The sequence below is a fragment of the Pyrgilauda ruficollis genome, unplaced genomic scaffold (assembly GCF_017590135.1).
Source record: "Pyrgilauda ruficollis isolate IOZ18807 unplaced genomic scaffold, ASM1759013v1 scaffold45, whole genome shotgun sequence".
Taxonomy (NCBI): domain Eukaryota; kingdom Metazoa; phylum Chordata; class Aves; order Passeriformes; family Passeridae; genus Pyrgilauda; species Pyrgilauda ruficollis.
This window is the reverse complement of record NW_024526044.1, coordinates 157667-176090: the sequence shown is the minus strand read 5'-3', so window position 1 is coordinate 176090 and position 18424 is coordinate 157667. Positions and strand designations below refer to the sequence as shown.

The following is an 18424-nucleotide window of genomic DNA, read 5'->3' as shown; positions in this document are numbered from 1 at the left end:
CAGGAAACCAGAGGCAAAACCCATCCTATGACTGTTACATGCCAGCAGCCACATGATACAGGATTATCAGACAATATTCCCAAAGAGACACAAAAGTCCTGTTAAGCAAGGAAAAGTTCTCCACTTCAGGCTTAGACATACATGTTATTCATTTATTTTCAAAGCCACACAGAACTTTGAAACTATTTTTCATGAAGCAAGTTGTGCAACTCAGGACCATTTGGCAATACAGTCTTCACTCATTCCTCCTCAGAAAATGAGGAGACAGTACACATTGAAAAAAACAAAAGATATCAAAGTGATACCAACTCAAGTGCTTCTGATGGGGCAATGCCTTAACACAAATTCATTACCTGCTGAAAGAGAGCTTTTCATTCCCCCCAGCTTTAGAACTATTTCACATCAACACAAACTCCAGGTTTTCTTTCCAGCCTTTACCAGTTCAGGTACATTTCCCAAACAGGCTGAACCAAGTAAACCTTTCTAAACACAGTATTTTATCATCCACAGACATTGTGGACTCCCCATTGCTGGAACTGCCCAAGGCCAGGCTGGATGGGGCTGGGAGCAACCTGGCCTAGTGGAAGGTGCCCCTGTACATGGCAGTGGGTTGGAACAAGATGGTCTTGAAGGTCCCTTCCAACCCAACTATTCTGTGATCCTATGATTCCACAGCATCCCCTTCCATCACCAGGACAGAGAGTTTTGGAAATAAAAATTACAGCTCACATCCACAGAACTGCAGAGTGACAAGTCTTTCCATATGAACCTGTTAAAATTTCTGCTTTGTTGCTGAAGGAATAAAATCACCTACCCAGCTGAGCAGCTCCACTCCATTGCGGAACACTTGTGAACAAGTTGTGTTCTGGCCACTTTGCCACAGCAGGGGCACACACAGAGGAACACCGGAGAACCGCATCAGTTTGGCTCTCTAGGCTGCTCTCAGGTCCTGCAGACCCTCCACAAAACTCTGTTTGGCTGATTTACTGCTCAGGCTGGTGCTCTGCACCTCACTCTGCTCAGCCCAGATGATCTGAGCTATCTCACATGACAGCAAAACCCACAGATACTGCTTTCAGCTTGCACAAACTCACTGCATTGCAGCTTTTCTCTACCCTTTTCCCCACTCAGAATTACTCTGTAAACATTTTCAGAGACAGCAGTCCCAACCCTGACTACCTTGCATCCTGTCAAAGTTAAACAGCTTTGCAATTCCTCACTTGCCTCCATAGCTTTGAAAGAACCACAGAAACCTAACAACTCATTCTCTAGAACAGGGGTTTTCCATTAAAAAAACCCAATATTTTTTAAAACATTTTTAGTGAAAATTTATATATAATTTACAAGCAAAGCAGACCAACCAAAGGGGAGCTGATTCCTTCTCATTCAAAACCTGGATGCCACAAGGGTAATGCAAAAAATTCCTTCCTTTCTGTGAAAGTTGTGCTTTTCAGATTACTGGAAGAAACATGATTTGCCAGGTCAGGTTTTAACTAATTATCTTCATCCTCCATTAAACACACACCACGGCAAATACCTGGCAGGTTTAGTGGGAGAGAGCACAGACAGGAAGGGTCTTTGGGGAGCTACTCAGGAGTTTTTTCCCCAACTGATATTCGGTAGAGCAGCCATGAGATTTTTAGGAATATCTCCTGCAGTTAGTTTTGAGGGAATTAAATCCTCCTTTCCATAAGCAGCTGAGCACTTCACCAACTTGCTTCCTAAGGAATCCCTGCTGTAGAATAAAACTATAGCATACAACTGAGAAGAAAGAAAGAACTCAAAAAAGCTATAATGTCAAAGTTTACAGCAGCCACATTCCCCAGCCAGCCTACTGCCTCGGGTGTCACATTGGCAGGCAAGCAAGTGGGACATGTTTGTCAAGCCCTAAGGAATACTTTATTCTCTGCCTACTTCCCACTTTCTAAAAGAAGAAAAACTACTTTTCTCTGTAATAAAGCAAGTAATACTTCAAGGGATCGGGCAACGGCAGGCTCAAGACCTTTTCTCTCAAAAAGTTCACGGGAGGGTCTGGCTTTAGTTCAGAGGGTTTGGAGTCCTCCTCCTCCAGCCTCTCGTCCTCCATGTCCTCGCTGTTGTTGTTGTCGTCCGAGGGGCTGGAGATGCGGCTGGCGAACACCTCCTTGTCCAGGAACACGATGGTCTCCATGCGCCGGCGCCGCAGCCGCCTCCGCTTGAACCTGGGCGGGCTCCTCAGGCCGTTCCCAGCTCCGCTCAGGGCCTCCTCGTGGATGAGTTTCTTCAGGGTGCCTCGGATGGCGATGCGAGCCAGGTCCTGCAGGCTGCGAACGGCCACGGGCGCTGCAAGCCAACGAAACCTGTGAGCGCAGAGGGAGAAACTTCCCCCAGAGATACTCCCAGGAAAAGTTCTGTTTGCTCTGATTAAATCAGGCCATTTGAATTCCCTGCTGGGATTACACAAACAGCTCTATTCAGCTCCTGTCAACTCGGATAAACTGTGTTGCAAGTTTCCAAATGAAATTTAATTGTGCGTTTCTCTCATTAAAAAATTTCCTGCCTTGATTTCAAGTTCTCAATTATTCTAAGATGCACATCGTAAAAGATTGTGTGAATGCAGACTTAGTGATGGGAGCTGCGATTGTTTCATTGGCTTAGAATCAGGTATTTTCCTGTGGTAGATAACTAGACCTGAAGTCTGTTTAATTCTTCCACAAAATGATTTTTCTATTGTACAGTTCCTTCAGCTTTGCCAAGTTCTGCACTTATAAAACACAAGTACTATTTATGCTCTTCAAAAACTGCTTCAGACTTAGTGGGTGAAGACAGGCTGAGAACCATTTTGTAGAAGCAATTATAGCAACATTACACTAAGTTACTGTATTAAAATGCCTCCCACATTAAAGGCTTGGAAGACTATTCTGTCTTCTTTGCTGCCAGTTTAGAAATGCAGCAAAAAATTTAAAAAATGTATAGATGCACACAGATCCATGAACTAAAATGAATTAAAACTGACACAAAAAGTCCCTGTCCTATGCCAACAAGTGAGCTTTCCTGGGACCTGAACGAAAAAAGGAAAAAATAACTACATAGAATTTATGGGCAGGTCTCACCACGAAGCGAGAACATGCTGAAACAGGCACTTTTATTGGACTTTTCTATCTTGCTGTGAAGTGTTTCATGAGCTGCTCTCTGTCATGCAGACACCTTTCCAGGTTAAGACCAAAGCCTGACTAATCTCTTTATGAAAGTACCTCTGTCTTCACGTGTTCTTAAGAGGCCTCTTGACACTGAAGTCTTAATCTAAAGATTGGGGCCACTGATACGACCTGCATTTCAAACAGCCAACCAAGAAATGCACAACTTGTATCCCTCAAGCATTCCAGGTTCAGTATAATTCTGGATTGCTGGGCGTGAGACTCTGAGTAGATACAACATTTGCTCACAGGGACTGCTTGTTTATTTCCCTCTCCTTGTGGCACAGTGCCTCAGAACCATGATGGGATTCAGTCATTCAGGACTGGAACAGAATGTGCAAAAACAGGGATAAAACACCCTGAAAAGTTCAGGTGCAACTTCAAAAGAAATCATTTGTGTTTAGAATGATGGCCCAGTGGAAGGGTCCAGTGGAAGGGGTCCCAGCCCACAGCAGGGATACTGGAATTAGATGATCTTTGGGTCCCTTCCAACCTAGGCCATTCTGTGAGTCTGTGATTTAGAATCTATTTCATTCAACTCCAATGCTTGCACAAGACAGACAGCTGTTCAAAAAAAAAGGAAGGACTTGGAGTAATTTTCCTGGAAAGGATTCCCAGGGATGTTACAGATCACAGCTAGGCAGCAGGAAGGAATTCCCCCAAGCTCAGGAATGTCAGTACTCACGCAAGTGAACAAGCCTTGATTTTCCTGAATCTGTGTGGTTTGGCTGAATCAAAGGAGCAAAGGAAACAGCAAGAATCTTCTTGGTCTCCCAGGCAGAAGGACCAGTCCGAGTTATCTTAGTCAACTGAAGCAAAACAAGAAGATTATTGTCCATTGTGGGAACTACAGTGAGAGTTTAGAGCAAAAAAATGAACAAATGACTTTTCTGCCTGGACAAGTTGAAGTACTGGAAGCTGCAACAGTAAAAGGTGATGAGAAACAACACTGGTTTTTTGAAAAAAAATGGGGAACTCCTTGCAGGACTAGCCCCAAGGAACTTCATCTACTGCAACAGAGCATGGGCACTGGTAATTTGGGTCACTCTGCTTGCCCAGACCTTCCTGCAGACTGGACAGAGCAGCTGTGTCTGACCTCTGGGAAAATTCCCGAGTCACCACGAACACTTGCTCCTGAAAAGGTCACAGATGAAATCTCCTACCTCAACCCACTGCACAGCCTCTTACTGGGAAGAAACCCTGCACCTGCTCCTCTCACGTTCCCTGACAGTGGTAAAAGGTCAGGCACTTGACCCACTTTTTACTAAAAGAATCCACTGACACTTGTAAATACTCTTGTAAACACTCTTTCAAGAGCCAGTCAGGGAGCAAAAAGTTGTGTTTTGCCACTAAGCACAACACTAAATTATATCATTAAACAAAGCTTTGCTCACATTTTCTGCAGTGAGGAAGTAAAATTGCAATTAACAACAGACTGTAATATATGGAAGACTGCAAAACTACAAATTTCTTAAATGTGCAGAGTTCAGTTTTCAGTCACAGTGAAAACCACTGCACTTAATTCTTTCTTCAGCCTGCTACAAGGGCAAGATAAAAGAACAGCTACTGACTAAACCATGATCAGAATTAAGAATAACTGAAATATGAAAAAAAAGGCACTCAACCTTCTCTTCTAGAGGCATGACAAGAATTCCCCCAACTTTCAACAGGTTCTTCATGTAGTCCTCGTGCTCCTTCTGGACTCCAGCACCACAGTAAACACGGTCATACTGAGTACAGTCTGGAGAAATCTCCAAACAATTGCCAATGACAAAGGATGGCTCACAAAATTCAAACCTGAAAGTGAAAAAGACTTTTATTAGACAAGAATGCAATGATTTATCAAACTAAATTATTTTCATAATTCTGGAAAAATTGAACTATGGAAAACACCTGAAAAACGCCCACAGTTTTACAGGATTTCTCCTCCAAAGCCCATGTATTCTAGACATTATTGTAACAGACTACAGCTAGAAGTCTCAAAACCACAGAAAAATGAGGTCAGAATTCATGGATTAAAATCTCCAAAGGATAAGGATGCATAATTTCATATTTGAGCTGCAGGTAACTCTTCAGAACGAGCTATTTTTAGTCACCTGATGCTGACTCAGTTATAAAATGCAAATACAAATACTAGACCTGCGCTTCCAAATGTCAAAGTCTTTTAAGGCCTGCACCTGGGTTTATTTTTGCATTTTCAAAAGCTTGTAACTGGTTTTCAGATGTGAGGAATTACCACCTGATGATACAGAAGTATGCTGTGCTGAAGCCAATGGAAGTTTTGCCATCAGCTTCAAAAGAACTGTGATTTCACCCTTCATAAAAAAGACTTTTTGCCTACAGTATTTCTGACTTGGTTTAAAAGAAAAATGAGCGATTCTCTGATGCCTCTGCTTTTTTTACAAGCTCCAAAACTCCCTAAGTTTTAAGCCCTATGTTTAAGGGCTGATTTTGGTAGAAGTTGTTCAACACATCCATTCTTTTACTGGTATCTTGAGTGGCAGCTCAACATAGCACCTATTTATTCCTAATGCTTCCTGGAGCTTTCTGGGTTTGCAATGAAGGCTGGACATTCAGAGCAGCCAGAGAACAGTTCCTGCACATGCTGTTCCAGGAGCACAACCCAGCAGACATCACTCAGCAAAGCCAATTTTCCAGGCATGTTAATTTCTGAATTCAGCTTGCCTTTGCTCCATAGCTGTATTTGGAGAGAGAAGAAAGTCTTCCTTAAAACATCTCTCAAACAACAGCAACATGACTGAAAAAATCCCCGTTGAGCACCAGAAACTTTCAGTCTTCTGCCAACACGCAGAAAATACAACCCTCTCCTCAGCAGCTTCCCAGGGCAGCAGGAACAGCAAAAGACTGAGCAGCCTAAAATTCTGTATGCCATGATTTTTATTTTCTTCCCACCAGGAGAGGAAGGTATCAGGTATTCACAGATGCTTTGCTTCTCTGTTTGAACAAACTATGAAACAGATCCAAAAATGTGACAGCCACAACTTTTATTGCTGAGGTTACTATTGGCAATGGTTATCTAGCTGGGAAGTTATTACTTGCGACAGCAGCAGAATGGAGGGTCTAAGGAAGAACATAAATCAAATCCCAGGCAGTTTTAGTACCAACTTAATCATCATAAAACTACCTTCATATTTTAAAATGCCATTTTTCCTTCTTCTCAGATAAAACATATTAGGCCACTACAAAAACCAGTTCATAATCTCATCACTATGCAGGCTCTCAGATCACAGGCACAACCAAGTGTTGCTAGTTGCAAGTTTTAAGGTGTTACTGCAAGTGCATTTAAAAATAAACAAACTTCCTCAGCTCCCTCTACACCGTGCAGCATCAGCATTGCTATTAAAAACTCTGCAAACATTTCTGAAACCCCCACGACACACTCAGGCTTCGAAGGTCACACACTGCAGCTCAGCAAGCCTAAGGAGCCTGAATCCTCAGATTACCCTGAATCCAGAGGGGCCACATGGGAGCAAGAACTGCCCTGAGTAAAGCCAAAAGCACAAAATTAATCCCAACAGGCATTTTGAATTCTTACTTGTCAAAGCTGTCGCTTGTTTTAATGAAAAAGTCCAATTTCTGCTTCGCGTACTCGATCACGTCGGAGTGAAGCTCCACACCGTGGTTCACCCCAAAAGGACCTGCAAGTGCAGAACACCAGGGAATGGCAACAGCAACAACACCAAATCCAGCAGGATTAACACACTTTGGGTTCCTCCCTCCACCAGATTGTTCCATGAGTGTCACAGTCGGTGTTTGTGTGGGGTCAGCTCTCTCACTGCCACAATGGGATTTGCAACCCTATACCTGCAATTTCTGGCAGCAATTGAGCCTCTTGTGCACAATGGATTCTGAATCATTTGCTATTAACTATGCAGGAAACTTCTCTATAGGAGGGAAACATTGATGCCATTGCTGTGAAAGTGACCACCTGGAAAAAAATCCCAATGGCCTGCATGTTTTAGCACATCCATGTTATTTTTATGCTAAAAATCTCTGCAATTAATCAGGAACAGTCATCATACACTGTACCTCAATTAACAGTAAAAACAAACTGGAAAAAACAAAAGCTTTTCAGCACTCATGCTTTTTGTTCAGAACTGACACGGTAACTTTTGCAAAAAGAAAATAAAAGCCCTGGAGTTACATATTGGTATTCTAAGTAATGTCAACCAACCTAGGAGAAAATCACATATGGGAAATGAGACTTCACCCTGAGAATAAACATCCCAGCAGTTAAAATTCTGGACATTCTCTCAAATTTTACCCTATAGCCACTTGCTATCTATCCTGGCAGCACAACTCTGACTGAAACACTGCAGGGAGAATTTAAATTGTCCAATTCCACTTGGATGATTTGCTTTGTGCCACTGTAGATGTGGTCATAGAATCAATTCTGCTGCACTGAAGTGTCTTCCAGAGAATATTCCCACCTGTGTTAAGAGTTAAGAGTCAAAAGTGGATCTCAGACAGGGCTGTGAACACAAACCAGGCAGGGAGAAGATACAGTCACAGCTTTTTGTGGACTTGCTCAGTCCCAGTTTCAACTCTGTACTCCTGATCCTGACCTGGGGTCTTGCTTAAGGGGAAACAAACCCAGGTTTGTGTCCAGACCTGCAGGAATCCACTACAGCCACCTTTGGAACTACATTGCTGCCTGTTCTGATCTGCCACAGAAATCTGGATCCCATCCAGTTCCAGAGAGGGCTGTGAGAATCCTGATAAATCACCGAGCTGCATTAATGCATTCTTTACTTTCCCAGCTACCTTTTTAGCTCCATTAGTGGAGGAATACCTCATCCCCGATTTCAAAACCTGTTTTTAAAGCTCTAACACAATCAGTTAATGTGACTGAAGAGGTATTTACCCAGGATGAGTCCAACCATGGAACTCAGATAACCAGTGCCACTGCCAAGGTTCAGAAATGACAGCCCAGGTTGCAGGTCCAAAGCTTCCATCACCTCTGAGTAAATGCATGGTGCTGAGAGATGAATATTTCCATGCTTCCATGCCAAATCCTTGTAGGCATTGTCTTTGAACTCTTCCAGGTAGTAATCTGCCCGATCAATGGCTCGGAATGCCTGTTCCACCAGCTCTGTCCTGATGTACTGGGCCTCCTTCAGGTTATCAATTAATTCGTCGTTGTCTTCTCCCGCGCTCACCGCGCCTCCCATCTTCAGCAGCCTCCTATAAACACTGAAAGGGAAATAACAGTAAAGCAAGGTGAGATACAGAACATGCACTCCAACACTAAATTATGCTGCTGTACATGGAGTGCTTTGAGAGAGATCTTTACCTACTCCAAGGGCCAGAAAAACCTCACCCCAGCGCTCCTGTCTCCATCCCAACAATGGAAAACAAAATGTAGCAGATCTGGCATCCAGTACCTGACACTAGTGGGGGGGAAAAAAAAATCACAATAGGCAATTTCAGTGTGCAAGGCCTGTCTTCAAACCCTCCCAGTGTTTTACCAGCACATCAGCTTTTCCACTGAACCCTTTTATAGAAAGGATTATTCCAGCTCTGGTGCTTAGGGGTCATTTTTCACTGCAAGCCCGAACAACAGGGCAGGTTTGGGCTGTCTGTCAGAGCTCCTGTCACACACAGACTTTCCACCTCTAACAGCACCTGACGAGACCAAGACACAGGCAGAAAATCCAGAAAAATCTCAAACTGCATTTCCTTTGAATGTGCATCAGGATTGTTGACTGCACAGAGGCTCAAAAAACCCAACAAAACTCTGACCTGTCAACCTTGCTTACTTTGGTAAATGCACTTTAGCAAATGCACTTTCACACAGCTCATCTGCAGAGCCTGAGCCACCACCATTAGTAAAGCACTTAATGACACAGACAGCAGCTCCAGAGAGAATTCCCACTGCAGCCTACAGGTTTTAAAGGAACATGTACAGGGGAACAAAACCACTCAAAATTAACCTGGCTTCTTTTCCCCTTCTCATATATTAAGGAAAAAAAAAAAGAAAAACCCTTTCCAGAAAGTACAACATGATTTAAGATGTGTTTGTTTACAATGCCTTTCCCTGCTCACAGTAATAACCATGAAGCAGCAGCTTTGGAGTTCATTCCTGGGATCAGAAGATCTGCCTACAGCAAAATTGTTGGGGTTTATTTGTTACATTCAGCCAGCAAATTATAAACTTTCATTTTCTGAGGAAACAAAGCAAAGCTACAAGGCTCCAAGGAGATTTCACAGTTGTTCAAATAACACACCAATCTGATCACCTGTAGAGGCACACAAAACAAGATATACTTAAGCAGGGAACTCGAGCCAGTTCTTAATCCATTCATGTCTCAAACACATCAATCCAGTTCAAGGCCATTAATAACACTTGAAATAAAACGTCACCCCTCCCCTTTCCACAGTTACTCCTTCATTTTCTCTACAAAAAAATGACTCTGTTTTATTACTTCACAGTGGGAACACATCAAGTCAAAGGTCCAGGTGGGTTAATGTACAATTATTTTTTCCCCCTCCTCTTACATCCACAAAACCTCACTGCATTTGCAACACAAGGCTGCCTGTATCTTTAGTCTTTTATTTAACATTCCACATTAAAATACTCTCTTCACCAAGGGTCTTGATTCCCTTGACTTTCTTTTATATATTTTTGTTCTTAGGATTCCTTCATTCTTCCACTCTGTTTGCTATTAAAAAAAAAAATTCTACATTTTTAGATTTAAAGCAAGAAGTTGTGCCTTTAACAGTGCTCCACTTTGGATCCCAAACAAATTCCTGCTGATGTACGCAAGCCCCACTGGGACAACTGGTCTGACCTGGTTTCAGCTCAGCTCCATGGACAACAAGCACTCTTCCATGTTCTACACCATGGAAAACAACAACAGACACAGCTGGCTGAGACATTTTCATAATGGGAGCAGGGAATATCCGCCCTGTGACAGGTGTCAGTCACTTCTGAAATCATCACTTTCCCTGGACATTAATACTTCCAGCAGAATGCATGTTTTATAGGCACAACTTCAAACTCTGACATTCAAACTCCTCTCTTCATGTGATTCCACACCTTCGCTTCACTTGGTGGGAAATGGGAACCCAGTAGGGCTTATTTTTATTACACTTTTCTAAACAAAACTCTCTCCCTCCGCAGCAAACCCCTTTTCCACGCTTCTAAGGCAAAGCAGAGATTTCCCCAAATATGAGCAGGGACAAAGTCCACAGGCACAAATCCGGACAGCTGCCCAAAACAGAGCCAGCAAAGGGGCAAAACAGAGACAGCAAAGGTGACAAAACAGAGACAGCAAAGGGGCAAAACAGAGACAGCAAAGGGGCAAAACAGAGACAGAAGAGGGGCAAAACAGAGACAGAAGAGGGGCAAAACAGAGACAGCAGAGGGGCAAAACAGAGCCAGCAAAGGGGCAAAACAGAGACAGCAAAGGGGTAAAACAGAGACAGCAAAGATGGCAAAACAGAGCCAGCAAAGGTGGCAAAACAGAGACAGCAAAGGGGTAGAACAGAGACAGCAAAGGGGTAGAACAGAGACAGCAAAGGGGTAGAACAGAGACAGCAAAGGGGTAGAACAGAGACAGCAAAGGGGTAGAACAGAGACAGCAAAGGGGTAGAACAGAGACAGCAAAGGGGTAGAACAGAGACAGCAAAGGGGTAGAACAGAGACAGCAAAGGGGTAGAACAGAGACAGCAAAGGGGTAGAACAGAGACAGCAAAGGGGCAAAACAGAGCCATCGAAGGTGGCTCTGCGTGTTGAAACATCCCCTCGCTGCCATGTTCCCCTCAGACGAAAACAAGCCCGAAGGCGAGCCCAGCGCCCGGCCCGACGCCTGGAGCACAGCACGGGAACCCGCGGCCCCTGCGCAGGCACAGCAGCACCCCTCGGGCAGGGCTCCAAACAATGCTCCAGGCACCAAAACGCGCCCGCTCACTCCCGGCAGGTCTCCAGGGCAGCCCCTGCCCCGGCACGGCAGCAGGAGTGGGAAAAGGGAGGTTATTCCGTGATTTCAGACAAAAGCGGTACCTCAACGGATGGTTCGGCTCCGTTTGGCTCGCCTCGGCTCCGTTAGGTTCGTCCCGCCTCGGCTCGGCTCGGCTCCGTTCGACTCCGCTCGACTCCGCTCCGCTCAGCCCAGGCCGGCGCGCTCGGGCTGTAAACACTGCCCAGCTGAGCTCCGCTCGCGGCACTGCGCATGCGCGGAGCGCACCACCACCGCGGGCGGGGGAGGAAGGGAGCACACCACTGCTGCCCAGTGGGGGGCGCAGTCTCGGCCGTACCACGCAGAGCTGGCGCGGGGGGGACAGGACTGTACCACGGCTGGTTCCGTGAGGGGAGTTCCGGGGATGGAGCCGGCTGGAATTGGCTCCATGAGATCCGGGAAAACTTCCAGCAGCTTCTCCCAAAAGCCACTATCCAAACCTTGCCATGTACACTCAGGGTAACGTACCAGGACCAGACACAGCCTATGACTCTCGTTTTTCCCATTGCAAAGCTCCTGGTCGCATTTCCCCATCGCAGCGTGGGTGCCTTTCCCCATTCCCGGACTCTCTGCCCTTCCCAAAGTTCTCGTTCCCAGCACGAGGCTTCATCTCCACGCCTGCTCCTCCAGCTCACTGCCCAGCTGTCCCAGCTGTGCCAGTCCTGGTGGCCTGCCATGGGGCTGTGACAGCCTTGTCCCAGCGCCTGGTGGCATTGGGGCGTCCCTGTGGTGCCTCAGGTTTTAGCTTTTCTATTTTCAGATTCCTTACTGCTTTAGTGTGTAGGTCTGAGCTTCATATTAGGGGTAGTAAGCTCTCTTCACTGAGCAGGGAGACAAAACAATTCCTTCTCCAGCTGGGGACCAAGGACAAATGATCCAAATTTCAGGCCCAAGAGCAGAAACAACCTGGAATGAAGAGAAGATAACAAGCAGGATGGGACTTCATAACCTAAAGCTTTAATTGAACAATTAACCGCAATCTGCAAATGGAGCAGAGCTTATAAAAGTGAGAGGCCCTGTGAGCGCTCATGCATTTTGTGACCATTTTGGTCCATCCTGGGTGCAGCCCTGGCTGGGCTCTTGTGCTGCCCAAGGTGCATCCATGGAGGCCTTTTAATAAATCCCCGCTTTATTCTTTAACTCCATCCAGCCTCTGTTCTAGTCAGCCTTCCCAAGGCATCCCGGGATGCAGGAGCGAGGGGCTGGGGGATGCCAGTGAGCTGCTGGCACACACACAGGAGCCAAAGCTCCTGAGAGAAGCCTGGCCAGCACCAGATGTTCTGGTATCATTAGTCAGGCTTGGGAAAAAGCCATGGGAACTTAGGGGAAAAAATAAAATTGTGATGGGAACTGGTTGATAGTCTTCATTTTGAGCTGATGAACATCCAAATTTAGTCACATGCTGAGATTATTTTTTTTTCCCCTGCAAGCATAAATGCCAGATGAGAGTTTACTGAGGGATAAATAAGTGAGATGCAGATTCACCTGATTCCAGGGGCTTGAAGGAAACACAGAATATTGTGAAACTTCACAACATCTGCCATGCCATTCATTTCCTGTGGGATCCCTGTCCCATAACTGAGTGTTAGGCCATGAATTTAAATTTTACACACCTGTCAGTGACATAGGGAAAAGGTATCTCCTGTCACCTGTCTAAGACTGAGAGAAATTATCCTTTAAAAGTGTGTGTTTGTTTTTATGCGTTAGTGACCCACCCAGCATTGGCTGATGCTGCAGATTTGATAAAATTGCCTGGCCTGGCCTTGGATCCAGGACTTCATATGGCTGCAAAATGAGAAGAAATAACTGCAACAAGACAAGAGGCCTCTTAATTCAAGTCCTCTGGAGATGAATTGTGAAAAAAAAAAAGCTGTCTTGGCAGACACAACAAGCCTGCAGTGGCAAAAAAATAAGTATTACCCTGGTAAATGAGACTCAAATAGGAGAAAGTGAATCAGCATCCGAGATTTATTTATGCTTTAAGGTGATTATCTCAGCTCCCTTCATTAACGTGATAACAGCAGACTCTGCAAACAGGCACAGGGTAATACTGTAGATGTCTGCACTTTCATTCTGCAGAAGACAGCTGCTTGGGAGAAGGGGATTATTCGTGGAGAGCCAGCTCTGAAACTCCTCCTTGCTGATTCAACCGAAACAGGCCGTGGTGATTGCACTCTCCTCATCTTTCACACGGAGAATGCTCAAGGATAATGGCAGCACGCTGGAAACTGCAAACGCAGGACACACACACTCCTTGCACGTGTGATTCCATTCAGCATCTGCTCCCTTTGCTGCTGGAATCACTTGAAAAATAGCAGTTGGGTTTTGGTTTTTTTGTTTTTTGTTTTTTTTTTTTTTTAAGTGCAAAAGTTGTTAAAATAAAAGCTGGGTTATAAAAAAAATTGCAGTTGTTGCTAAAGCAGCTGTGCTGCCAGCAGAGAGCTCACAGGGGCAGAGGAGAACAGTGCTTGTGCTTCCTTCTGGCAGCAACGAGTCCTCAGGAAGCCCAGTAAGAACCTGAGGGGTGTTTTAGGGATTCCCAAATCCCCTGTCCCCTCTCGGGTGTATTCACAACTCCTAGCTGCTTTAAACTGCCAAGATCAGTGAGGCTTGCAGTTTCCAGCCAGAGAATTACAGGGATTAGCCAGGAGAAACGCACACAGGGGGGACATTTACCCACTGCATGTCCCCAGACCTGTCAGGAGCACAGCCACGGGGAGGGAGCAGCTGGAAGGACACATCATCCCCAAGGGACAGGATGTTTTCTGCACCTCCGACTCCTGCACATCTCTGCTGCACGTGGCCCAAATCTCTCGTGCCACACTGTGCCCAGACAGCCCCGCTGTCACTGCTCCACGGGCTCACCCCCAGCTTCCCACTGGTTCTCCTCCCCTGGCAGCTTTTCCCCATCTCTTCGAGAATGTTGCTGAAAACACCTCCATGGGTGTCAGAGCTCTGGGGGATACCAAAAATTGCCTGATCATATTGCAAAAATCCCCACATTTAGGAAGAAAAAGAACGGTTGGGTGTTTCGTCATTCCAGGGGTCTCCAGCTGCTGATTCTCTGTGTTTCCTCTTTCCCTTCCAGCTGCTCATTCTCTGTGTTTCTTCTTTCCCTGCTCTTTACAAAGTCCTTCCTTTCCTGCTTGCTGGGGCTTTGTGAGCCAGCAGTTAGAGTCAGCAATAATCAGTGACTCTCCCCTGCCTACAAACGCCTGCGGGCAGCTGCCCCTGGCTTGGAGAGCCCCAGCAGCCCTGGGAGTGTTAAAAGCAGAGCAGGATGAGGAAAGCAGGGCCTGGTGGCACTTCAGTGGCAGCGTTTCTGTCCCAGCCGTGCACCACAAGGTGTCCCCAGCAGTACAGGCATCGCCTCGGGCCTCGGAGGTGGCACCTCAGCATCTCCCGGGCTGGGGCAGGGTCCCTCACAGGCACCAGTCCTTGCTCTCAGCAACCGCAGTCTCACCAGGGAGAATCAGTCTCCATCCTTCATTAGCTGAGATAATTGCTGAGAGCAAGCAATTTTCACAAGGCCAAGCTGAAGCCAAGATTTTCCTTATCTTTATTTTCCCCTGTTTTACAGTTTCCAACTCCATTTTTTTAAAAACCAGTTTCTTTAATAAATATTTTCAAAACAGCAGTCAGCATGAATTAACTTCTGATCTCTTAGTGATGCTGAGTTAAAATGAGATGTTTTCATTTATTTGGAAGATCAAACAGCAGAAATGCATTTTAGCCCCCAAACCAGGGCCCAGCAGACTGAGCTGACCTGCAGCCTGGCGATACAGATGGTTGGTTAAGTCAGCAGGGTAATTAGTGAGTGACAGGAGGACTCACATAAATTAAGAGCTGGGGGAGCATTAAATCATAGGGGTATATTTTCACCATTTTTTTTTCATTTTGTAAAATATGCTGTGTTGCCTTTTCTGTGGTCAGTTTGGCTCTATACCACTTTCATATGCAAATATTCTATATATGCATATGCACACACACGCATGTATGCAAATACATGCAGACATATGCATTTACACTAGAATTAATATTAACACACTGACAGCAAATTGCTTGAGATCCTCTTGCCCATGCAAAGGGTTTCTATATTTACATATATATATATATATATATGTGTGTATGTGTGTGTGTTTCATCTTGCTTCACTTCATCTCAGGGCTCTGTGAGTAATTGCTGAAGCAAGAGGAAGAACATATGTCTTGATTTCCACTGGATTGCACTGCACATAACCAGTGCCACATGGAAAAAGGACTCCTAAAGCCCTGGATGCATCTCACTTAAGTGTGTCATCGAAGAAAGGCGGCCAGGAGATGCTGCAGCCTGGCTGAGAGTGGGAGGAGGTGTCACCAGACATCCCTGACAGTGGGGACATGGAGCAGAGAGGTGTTTCATCTCTTCTTGGTACTTCCAGGAGCACCAGCGAGCCCAGCTCTCTGTCCTGTCCCTCTGCTGCCTTGTTGTGGCCCATCTGCCATGATTTAGGAGGCAGCTCCCACATAAAAATCTCAGAAATCAGGCTTTTCATATTGATGGAGGAAGAAAACCATTCCTGGATCTTGATTCATGGATTAAATAAAATCAATGGATTTATAAATAATAAAAATGCCATCAGATGGCAGCCATATCACACTTCCCTCCTTTGCCTTTGACAGTCCTTCACGTCCCACCTGCAGACTCACCGATGGGGCTGATCCAGCCACAGCTGTCCCCTCAAAGACCACGGGAGCTCTCTATCCTGCTCAGAAAGCCCTTCCAAAACCTCCCCGCTCCAGCAACAGGAAAACATCTTTAAATTTCGTGTGGAAATTTATTCCTGGCCAAGATGTGGCTTATTTGATCTCCCACCTGTATTATCTTCTAACATAAATCATTCCCCTTCCTCCCACCCTGAATGTGTTTATGAAAAGTAATCATATCCTCTCTTAACCTTTGTTTTTCTAGGCTAAACAAGCCAAGCTCTTTTAATCTCCTCTCCTAAGATAGGATCTCAGTTCTGCTAATCACTCTGCCAGTCCTTCTCTGCACCTGTTCAAGGATAAATTAATCTTTTCTTTTTCCAAAGAGAGATCCCAGAACTACACACAATATCCCACACGAGGTCGTAGCAATACTGATATTTCTCTGTGTCTGCCAAATAAATGGTTTGTTGCATGAGACTTTCTGGAGAACAAATGGAAAATAGATGCAAATCTATAAATTAATAAACGCAACACAACCTTAAACATAACAGAACCTTGCCCAAGGAGATCACTGTGTTACTTGGACTTGCATTCTGCTCCTTTGCATTTGTGGGTGCAGGTCCTTTACAGGCCTCAATCAGTGAGTGTCCATATTTCATTTAGCCTGGATGAGCACCAGGACCTTGTATTAAAGGAGGCACTGAGGAAAGTCTTTTCTGTGTTTCCCTCAGCCTTTGCTGTGGCAAAACACCCTTTGAAATCACGGCTGACTGCAGAGATGCAAAGTCAAATGATGAAAAACCTCTTGCATTCGTCTCTTCTCTTTTCAAAATGATTTTCCAGTTTTACTCGGGGTTTAATTAAATTTCTGTGACCCAGGCAGGGAGTTCAGCCTTTCTTGATTAATGCTCTTTTAGGTGGCTCTGCTGATAAGAATTTAGCATCAACAATTGAGCTAACAAGCCCCAGTGAACAGTTTATAGCAGGAGACTAATTCTATTAACACTTTGCAATGTCAGGACTCCACTTTGAGCTAAGAGCTGAGAGGAGAGATGGGGGAGAGGGAGCATATGTAAAATTTGGGAACAAAATCACCAAGATTCAGCTTCTTTGTGGGCAGAGCTCATCTGGTTTAGCTGACAAAATCAGAATTTCACCTGTTCTATTTTTTTTCTTCTCTCCTGACTGATGTTCTGCACTTTTTTGGCTCGTTGTGATAAGAGCTGGGAATAAGGAGTGGAACTGAATGGCAGCATTGATAAGAGAAATGAAAGGGTAATGCGATGACATGATACAGGAGTGGAGCCTGTGCTGGATGTGTACTGCAGTGCAGGATGGTCAGGACAAAGATGCTTGTGCTGACAGTTTCAAATTAGTCTGTTGTGACAGAAAAATTGGGGTGAATGCTCTGCAGAAACCTTTCTGTTACTTTTTGGGTGACAATGGAAATATCTTTCAGGTGTGTTGTGATTCACAAAAATTTTCTCTCTCTCTCTTTCCTTCTCCTCCCTACCCTGGCTAAAAGTACCCCTAAAATCTCACTCTGTTTGTGGTACAAAGTCTTGGCCAAGATATTGCAGTTGCTCCATTCACCCAGAGCTTCTCACCTCCAGTACCTGGACACCCAGGTTTGGACTTGTCTGTTTTGAGCTGCCCACAAACTTCATGCAAGAGTCTCTTTTGTGGGAGCCTCAGAAGCCAGATCATTATTTTACAGCTGTTGTTTTCCTTTCTCACCGGGACAGCACAGGGGCATTTCTCCATCCCTGGACACCATCTCTCCTGCTGACCTTTCTTACTTCCTCAAGGCACCCACTTAGGATTCCCACTCATTGCTGCTTTGCCTGGGACCAGTCCTGTGGCTCTGCAGCTCACCAGGACTGGAGGAGGATTGGGATGCCCATGGACAACGGGGCTCTTCCAAGGCTGGTGGCTGAGCTCTGTCCCAGCAGGAGCCCCCCAGCACCCTTCAGGACTCCCTGAGCTGTTTCCCTGCTCTTCCCAGGAGCAGGGGTGGACGCTAAGTGCTGCTGGCAAGTCAGCAGCCGCAGGCCAGGCAGGGCGGGGTGGCTGCACCCCTGTGTTCACCCATGCTGTGGTTGGTGTTCACAGGCTGAGCTTTTAGTTTTTAGTTTATTTATTTTACAAACAGGCTAACGATGCAACTCGATTATTTGGGGAATTTGATTGCCTTTGCTGTCAGTGCAGTCATGGGGAGGATCAGCAGTGCTTCAGCCCCTCATCAGCAGTGATATCCCACATCACACACTGCTCCTGCTGAAACCCCCCTCCCTCAGCTGGTACCCCTTTGCTGTCCCTGGATGAAACCCATGACAAAACATGCTGAGGGCACACAGCCACCCTCCCTTCCTCTCCCCCCATGACTTTTGCTACAGCATCGCTGTAAATTGTAGCTGTCAGCAGGGGAGCACACTCATCAGGGGACTCCAGCCATAATCACTGCAAAGCTGATGCGTGGATCTAAGTCCTGGATGCTCCCCAATATCAAATCACAGCAGGGACACAACTAATACCCTTGTTCCCTCTCCTGAAAACGTGAAGACCCACTGAGAAATCC

General features: G+C 45.5%; 1 protein-coding gene across 2 annotated transcripts; it reads right to left on the bottom strand.

Moving 5' to 3' along the window:
* Nucleotides 1–131: 131 nt before the first annotated feature.
* PCMTD2 (protein-L-isoaspartate (D-aspartate) O-methyltransferase domain containing 2) lies at nucleotides 132–11319 on the bottom strand. Of its 2 annotated transcripts, none has more exons than XM_041478392.1 (6): nucleotides 11203–11319; nucleotides 8062–8390; nucleotides 6733–6835; nucleotides 4802–4973; nucleotides 3862–3985; nucleotides 132–2322 (listed from the first exon to the last, which is right to left on the bottom strand). In XM_041478392.1, the coding sequence occupies exons 2-6, from the start codon at nucleotides 8366–8368 to the stop codon at nucleotides 1940–1942; spliced, it is 1089 nt and encodes a 362-aa protein (XP_041334326.1). In that variant the 5' UTR covers nucleotides 8369–8390; nucleotides 11203–11319; the 3' UTR covers nucleotides 132–1939. The 2 variants fall into 2 exon arrangements, with proteins under 2 accessions (XP_041334326.1, XP_041334325.1); XM_041478391.1 differs by lacking the exon at nucleotides 11203–11319 and adding an exon at nucleotides 8491–8640.
* Between the last annotated feature and the right edge of the window lie 7105 nt (nucleotides 11320–18424).